At 54.8% G+C, this 8,419-nt stretch overlaps 1 protein-coding gene across 2 annotated transcripts in view; it reads right to left on the bottom strand.

Annotated features, from left to right (window-relative positions):
- Positions 1–253: 253 nt before the first annotated feature.
- Positions 254–8,419, bottom strand: part of eml3 (EMAP like 3) — a 29,103-nt gene continuing 20,937 nt past the window's right edge. For both annotated transcript variants that reach the window (XM_078428013.1, XM_078428014.1), the window contains 7 exons: positions 8,249–8,316; positions 7,377–7,465; positions 5,819–5,916; positions 4,747–4,834; positions 3,995–4,093; positions 3,380–3,510; positions 254–877 (listed from right to left, as the gene is read on the bottom strand). In XM_078428013.1, the coding sequence (XP_078284139.1) occupies positions 677–877; positions 3,380–3,510; positions 3,995–4,093; positions 4,747–4,834; positions 5,819–5,916; positions 7,377–7,465; positions 8,249–8,316 (774 nt within the window). In that variant the 3' untranslated portion in view covers positions 254–676. The remainder of the gene's footprint in view (positions 878–3,379; positions 3,511–3,994; positions 4,094–4,746; positions 4,835–5,818; positions 5,917–7,376; positions 7,466–8,248; positions 8,317–8,419) is intronic.

Below are 8,419 nucleotides of genomic sequence, written 5' to 3'. Positions count from 1 at the left end.
CATTCACCATATTATCCCCAGGGCAACATTTCCAGACCTGTCCCCTGCCACCTATCCAGTTGTGAGGACGAAGAGAGGCTAGCGAGAGAGAGAGAGAGAAGGGGGTGGGGTGCAGTGCCAAGAGCTAACGGAGGTCTCCCTGAGACGTGTCAGAATGGTCCGTGAGGATGTACCTGAACCAGGAAAATCCTCATCTCCAGAGTAGGGGGGGGGGGGGGGGAGGAGGAGGGGGGGGGGGGGAGAGGGGGGAGGGGTGCAATGGGTGCAATGTCAGGGAGGAGGGAGAGAGGTTTGGGAGGAGGTAGAAGCAGAGATAGGGGAAGAGGAAGGGAGTAAGGAGGAGGAGGAGTAGTGCAAAAGGAAGGAGTGAGAAGGAGAGGGGGAGGAGAGGGAAAGAAGGGGCAGGAGAGGGTGCGGAGGTGAGTAGGGGAAGGGAGAGGGGTTAGAGGGAGTGGGAAAAGGATAGGAGCATTTTAGAGAGCTATGGAAGGGTAGGTGAAAAGGGAGGGTGAGGGAGGAGATGGGGCAAGGGAGGAAGAAAGGGGGAGAGAAGGGATGGAGGCGAGGCAGGAAGAGGGGTCTCAGGTGCTGCTGGGTGGTAGGTCAAGGGAGGGGAAGAGGGAGAGGGATAGGATTTGGGGGATGAGGGGAAGCGGAGGGCGGCAGCAGCCAGGCCTCAGGTGCTGCCGGGCAGTAGTTCGAGGGAGGAGGCGGATGCAGAGGAGATAGAGGTGCTATGTTCCAGCCGGCCACTCGTCACTCGCCATTGCATCACGGTGGTGTCCTTGCCACCCGTGGAGATGAGATAACTGTCGTTGTGCGTGAAGCGGACGTTGGTGACGTGACTGCCATGCGCACCGTACATGTGGCTGGGAGCCTGCGGGCAAATGGAGGACAGAGGTGTCAGAGTATGCACTGGTCACGGGAGATGACTGCGTGGCTTTCTCCAGGTGCTCCTGTTTCTTCCCAGCCTGTTTCCACGCTGTATCTCTAAAACTAAACTAGAGTCATAGAGAGTCATAGAACAAGGAAACAGGCCCTTCGGACCAACTTCAGTCCAAAATATCATCTGTCCATACCCTCCACAGATGCTGCTTGACCCACTGAGTTCATAGAGTCACACAGCACAGATACAAGCCCTTTGGCCCAACTCGCCCATTCTGACCGAGATGCCTCATCTACGCTATTCCTACCTGCCCACATTGGGGCATATCCCATAAACCTTTCCTATCCATGTACCTGTCCACATGACTACATTACCATGTTAATTGTGTTCATGATCCACCAATGTCCTCAGTGTAATTATCTCTAAGGTTGTTTGCAAAGAAAGATATTGGTGTGACCGCAGTTTGTGGAGACACAAGGAACTGCAGTTGCTGGAATCTTGAGCAAAACACAAAGTGCTGGAGGTACTCAGCACTTCAAGCATCATCTGTGGAAGGAAATAGACAGGCGACCAACTCCAAATGTCACACGTCCAAGTCCCTGGTGAGGCGACACTTGGAGTTTTGTGTTCAGTTCATGTCATCCTGCTGTGGGAATTATGTCATTAAGCTGGAAAGAGTGCAGATTTACGAGGATGTTGCCAGGAATGAAGGGCACAAGCTACAGTGAGAGCTTGGGCAAGCTAGGACTTTATTCCTTCGAGTGCAGGAGGCTAGGGTGATCTTATAAAGGTGTATAAAATCATGAGGGAGGTAGGGTGAATACACAGAGTCTTTATCAATTGTAGGTGAATCAAGCAAAAGGTTTGTGACCGAATTTAAGACATGCCAAGATAAGAACTTGAACTACCTCAGTACAGAAGGCTGTGGATCAAGGGCTGGGAAATTAGATTGATATGGATGGTTCACTGGTCAGCATGGATGTGTTGGGCCGAATGGCTTGTTTCCATGTTGTGCAACTCTCTGCCTCCCTTTCCCATTCCTGTTACGTCATTCTTCCTCGCTTCACTGCATTGTTTAAATGTCAGACACCCAACACGCACAGGCTCTTGCGCCTCCCACCCTCAGCTCGAAACAAACGCCGTGTTCCTCAGGGCAATTGTTGCTGGTGCAAGAAAGGGGAGCAGTGTTAGTGATCATCTGCATGCTCAGCACTGCTCCCTGCAGGCACGAGATGGTCACTGCAGGCACACTAACATAATCCTGGGACAGAACTCACTTTATATCCAAAACAAAATATATCCAAGATGCAGATTTATATTTTTAAAAAGACACAGAAGTCTGAAGAAGGGTCCTGACCCCGAAAATCACCTAAACATAACAGACACAAAATGCTGGAGTAACAGCGGATCAGGCAGGATTAGGTGATTGTGTAGGAAGGAACTGCCGATACTGGTCTGAAGAAAGATCTCGACCCGATATGTCACCCATTCTTTCTATCCAGAGATGCTGCCTGTCCCGCTGAGTTACTCCAGCATTTTGTGTCTGTTATGTTTAGGTGATTTTCGGGTCAGGACCCTTCTTCAGACTTCTGTGTCTTTTAAAAAATATAAATCTGCATCTCATCTCAAACTTATTCATCAGTCTGAAGAAAGGTCCCAACCCCACATCCTCCATAGATGCAGCATTTTGTGTTCTAAGTAAAACTTTTGTACAGGCTGTGCCCAGTAAATGGATTCTGTTTATACAGAAGTCCATTTTGTCCATAAGTCAGAAAATACATAAAAATCATTCAATACAGTAACCATACCTCCAGTGTTGTAATGAATTACTTCAAAAGCACATAATACCGATAAGCCCTCCGTAAAAGCGGAGAGAGATAATTAGTTCAGCCGCTGGTAGGAACAAACGCACGTACGTGCGTTGGACTTTTGTATTTAATATATTGGGAGTTTGCCCCTTTAGGAAGGCACAGTGGAGCAGCGGTAGAGTTGCTGCATTACAGCGCCAGGGAACCATGTTTGATCCTGACCACAGGTGCGGTCTGTATGGAGTTTGTACGTTCTCCCTATGACCACATGGGTTTTCTCTGTGCTCCGGTTTCTGCCACATTCCAAAGCCATGCAGGTTTGTAAGTGAATTGGCTTCTGTAAATTGTCCCTACTGTGTAGGATTGTGCTAATGTACGGTGTGATTGCTGGTTGGCGTAGGCCGAGGGGCCTAAAGAAGGGCCCCGACCTGAAACGTCGCCTATCCACGTTCTCCATGACCTCCTGAGTAACTCCAGCACTTTGTGGGGGTTTTTTTACAGACAGTGTGGTCAGTGTAGCCCTGAGACACTGACCACTCAATCTATCCTCCACTGAGCCAACTCACAATGACTGGCCTCAAACAGGCAGCACCCTTTCCCGGAGATTGCAGGCAGCGACCGTGGAGAAGTTTGGGGAGGGAGTCGAGTGCGTGATGTCCCGCCTGCTCCCGATGCTCTGACTGACCTTGGGCTTGGAGCATGGATACTGGAAGAGGTGGACCTTGCAGAAGTCGTCAGCCACAGCCACCACCCGCTCGTTGTGGGAGCGACACAGTGCGTTGATGTCCGTCCCGTCAGAACCGTCCGGCCAGACTCCTACAATGAGAGAAGGGGGGGGTAAGTGGAACCATGCAGGGGTCACGGGGGCACTGCCAGGATCACTGGAAAATGGCTTGAGCTGCCAGAGGGGGTAGTTGGGACAGGTACTGTACAGCATTTAAAAGACGTTTGGACAGGTACATGGATGGGAAAGCTTTGGAGGGAAATGGGGCAAACGCGGGCAGGTGGCAGTAGCTTAGATGGAGCATTTTGGTCGGCGTGGTAGAAAGGACCTGTTTCAATGCTGTACGACTTTTATTCAGTGAAAAAGAACAATATCATCCTCTCCCCTCCAGTTCTTTACCATTTAACACAGTATGAAAACCCAGTTAGCAGGAGCCTCGGCTCCTCGACTCGACCATGCTGCTCAGAGTGTAGACAGGAGCCAGCGTGAATTCCAGTGCCCCTCCTGTGCCCTCCATCCCACCCTCCCATCTCTGTCCCACAACCCCACACTCACAGGCCGGGCCAGCATGCTTACCGAAGACGTGAAAGCCCAGCACGCACGTGTAGGAGACCCACTCCAGGTCCTTGCACTCGTACCGGTTCCTGATCAGCTTGCCCCCGGCGACAATGTCCCCTATAACACAGAGGGCCCACCGTCACATGGGCCGTGGTGGGGGAGGGAGCGGCGTGCTGCGGGAGGGGTGGTGAGGAGGGAGTGCCGTGCTGCGGGAGGGGTGGTGAGGAGGGAGTGCCGTGCTACGGGAGGGGAGGGACGGTGAGGAGGGAGCGCTGCTTTGCGGGAGGGAGTGGCAGTTCTGTGCCGTAGGTGGGGCGGTGAGGAGGGAGCGCCGTGATGTGGGAGGGGCGATGAGGAGGGAGCGCCGCAATACACTGCAGGAGGGGAGGAGCGGTGAGGAGGGAGTGCCGTTCTGTGGGAGGGATGGTGAGGAGGGAGCGCTGCGCTGTGGGAGGGGCAGTGAGGAGGGAGCGCCGCGCTGTAGGACCGTAGCTGATGTTGGTACTATATTAAACCTCTCAAGTAAACGTAATTGGCAAATGGAAAACGTAGTGTAAACAAAGCTGGGGGGGGGAGTTGGAATTAGGGGGATGAGATAGGTACCAATGTCACTGCAGTGGGATTTTGCTGTATTTTCCGCCCTGTTCTCTGTGGCTGCGTGACATTCAGATCCCCTCCCCCCTCACCAGTTGACATGCAGGCCCACCCCCACCACCACCCCTATATTTACACAGGAATGATGCCCACCTCCCCCCCCTCTCCCCGCTTACAGTAGAGGATCTCGTAGTCGCCCGAGTTGGACATGATGAAGCAGCTGTCATGGGACCAGTCGAGGTGGGTGATGAAACTCGAGTGACCCTGAACACAGGAGAGACGGGGGTTATGGGCACAGTGCCCTCAATAACGGGGCAGCAGCGCACCAGGACTTGCCACCAAGGCAAGACCGGGGCACAAGGTTATCCCTCCCACAGCGCGGCGTTCCCTCCGCATCCCCGCTCCCACAGTGCGGCGCTCCTCACCCTCCCCCCCACATCGTTGCGCTCCCTCCTCATTGCCCCTCCCACTGCGTGGTGCTCCCTCCTCACTGCCCCTCCCACAGCACGGCGCTCCCTCCTCATCCCCACTCCCGCAGCACGGCGCTCATCACGCCCCCTCCCCACATCGTGGAGCTCCCTCCCACTGCCCCTCCCGCAGCACAGTGCTCCCTCCTCACTGCCCCTCCCACAATGTGGCGCTCCCTCCTCACCGCCCCTCCTGCAGCGCGCTGCTCCCTCCTCATCCCCCCCCATCGTGGCGCTCTCTCCTCACTGCCCCTCCCCCTCACAGTGTGGCGCTCCCTCCTGACCGCCCCTCCCACAGCACTCCCTCATCTCCACCCCTCCCCTCCCGCAGTGCAGCATTCCCTCCTCACTGCCCATCCCGCAGCGCGGCACTCCCTCCTCACCGCCCCTCCTGCAGCGCAGTGCTCCCTCCTCACTGCCCCTTCCACAGTGTGGCGCTCCCTCCTCACCGCCCCTCCTGCAGCGTGCTGCTCCCTCCTCACGCCCCCCATCGTGGCGCTCCCTCCTCACTGCCCCTCCCCCGCAGCGTTGCGTTGCCTCCTCACTGCCCCTCCCCCCCCACAGCGTGGCGCTCCCTCCTCACCGCCCCTCCCGCAGCACTCCCTCATCTCCACCCCTCCCCTCCCACAGTGCAGCACTCCCTCCTCACTGCCCATCCCGCAGTGCAGCATTCCCTCCTCGCTGCCAATCCCGCAGTGCAGCATTCCCTCCTCACTGCCCATCCCGCAGCGCGGCACTCCCTCCTCACCGCCCTTCCCGCAGCGCGCCAGCCCCTGCTTACCATACACCTCCCGTAACGGCTGTACCTACGGCCACTGTCACTCACGGTGTGGAGATAGATGTAGTTGTCATGGGAACCAACGGCCAGGAAATTTCCGTCTGCCGGAAGGACAAGGCAGAATTTACTCATGTGGGATCTCCAAGGACAGGGAGTGGTACCTTCACCCTCCACCCCTGGTCTCATCTCCCCGTCCAACACCTAACTGTCTCCTGTTCACCTCCAGCCTTTGTCACTTACTCCACCCATCTGTGAAACATTCCCCCCTCATCTGTATCCACCTATCACTCAAAGTAGATGATCAGTCTGAAAAAGGGTCTCGACCCGAAACGTCACCCATTCCTTCTCTCCTGAGATGCTGCCTGACCTGCCGAGTTACTCCAGCATTTTGTGAAATAAATACCAGGAATTCAGATGCTGATTTACAAAAGAAAGGTCAAAGTAAGAAGGGTCTGAAGAAGGGTCCTGACCAAAACGTCACCTATTCATGTTCTCCAGAGATACTGCCTGGCCCGCTGTGTGACTCTAACACTTTGTGTCTTTTTATCACTTAATTTAGTTTCCATACCCTAAAAAAATGTCTTGTGCAGTGAAGTTTCTCCAGCACTTATTGTTTTGTTCAAAGTTTTATACAGCTACCGCAGGGGGTAGAATGGATGCCGCTCAGTGCCAAAGACCTGGGTTCTGTCCTGACCTCGGGTGCTGCCTGTGTGTGTGCACTTTGCATATTTTCCCTTTAGTTTAGTTTGATTTTGTTCATTGTCAGGTGTACCGAGGTACAGTGAAAAGCTTTTTTTGTTACGTACTATCCAGTCAGCAGAAAGATAAACATGATTACAATCAAGCTGTCCACAGTGTACAGATACAGGATAAAGGGAATAATGTTTGGTGAAAGATAAACTCCAGTAAAGACCGACTAAATATAGTCAGAGGGTCTCCAATGAAGTAGATGGTTGGTCAGGACTGCTCCACTGAAAATAGACACAAAATGCTGGAGTAACTCGGCAGGACAGGCAGCATCTCTGAATAGAAGGAATGGGTGACGTTTTGGGTCGAGACCCATCATCAGACCCGTTATCACACCTTCCCCAGCCAAAACGGGCCATTATGGGCTCCACCCTTCCTGAGGTTATCTATTGCCGGCCCTGATTTGTTCTGGCCTTCTCTCACCTTCTGTTTATTCCGTCTCCCTCCCCCACCACGAATACATTCAGTCTGAAGAAGGGTCCTGACCTAAGACGTCACCTATTCTTGGGGTGGGGGTGGGGGTGGGGGTAGAGGGGAAGGTGGGATTAGACTGGGCTGGTGGGTGTCTAGATTCTGTCTGGGTTGAGGGATCCCACCCCCACCCTCCCATTATGTAGCCCAGCACCCAGTTGAGTGGCACCACATGGGTGCTGTTTAAAGCCATTCTGGGTTTGATGGGCCAAATGGCCTCCAAGATGTGGACTCCTGTTTCCAACCTCTCTCTCCCTCCCTTCACCAGCTCTGCTCCGATGCTCCCCCTCCCCCAGGTCTCCAGCGGACCCCTCCCCCCTCGCAGTGCAGGGGGAATCCTCACCTGGGGAGAAGCGGACCACCGAGAGCTGCTCGTTACCATCCACCGTGCTGCACACGTCCTCCTGTGTCGCACAGTCCAGCACCAGCCACCTGGGGAGAGAGGGGGGCGGGGAGATGAAGTAAGGGAAAGTGAGAGGGTGCAGAGGAGGGTGGTAGACGGAGAGGCGGTGGGGTAGGATGGAGGATACAGGAGGGTAGGGGGGGCAAGCGGAGACACTGGTGTATGGGCAGCATGGTGGCACAGCGGTAGAGTTGCATGCCCCACAGCGCCAGAGACCCGGGTTCAATCCCGACTACGGGAGCTGTCTGTACATTTGGAGAGTTTGTACGTTCTCCCCGTGACCTGCGTGGGCTTTCTCCGAGATCTTCGCTTTCCTCCACATTCCAAAGACATACAGGTTTTTAGGTTAGTTGGCTTGGTATAAATGCAAATTGTCCCTAGTGCGTAGGGTGGACAATGGACAATAGGTGCAGGAGTAGGCCATTCGGCCCTTCGAGCCAGCACCACCATTCAATGTGATCATGGCTGATCATTCTCAATCAGTACCCCGTTCCTGCCTTCTCCCCATACCCCCTGACTCCGCTATCCTTAAGAGCTCTAAGTGTTAGTGTGCGGGGATCGCTGGTCAATGGCCGAAGAGCCTGTTTCCGCACTATCTCTAAACTGAACTTAACTAAATGAGACATTTCACCTGCAGAAGTGGGGCAGTGGGCCGGGACCGACTGGACACCCATCCACAATCCCACCCCACTGACCACCATGGACAGACCCGCGGCCCGCAGTCCCGGGAGGGGTGAGAAGGTAGATGATGGGTTTGAGAGGCACGGTAAGGCAGGTCTCCTTCACCACCCCCCCCCCCCCATCTCACTTACCTTCCCGTCTGGAGTCCGACCACCACCACTGTCCCACTGCAGTGAAAATCAGCGCACAGACCCGTCGCCTGTGGAACGAAAGACAGGTCAACCCTCTCCCGCAGTGCGGCGCTCCCTCCTCACCGCCCCTCCCTCCCGCAGCGTGGCGCTCCCTCCTCAGTGCCTTTCCCT

The sequence above is a fragment of the Rhinoraja longicauda genome, chromosome 34 (assembly GCF_053455715.1).
Source record: "Rhinoraja longicauda isolate Sanriku21f chromosome 34, sRhiLon1.1, whole genome shotgun sequence".
Lineage (NCBI taxonomy): Eukaryota > Metazoa > Chordata > Chondrichthyes > Rajiformes > Arhynchobatidae > Rhinoraja > Rhinoraja longicauda.
Note: the sequence above shows the minus strand (reverse complement) of the source record. Positions and strands in the feature narration are given on the sequence as shown.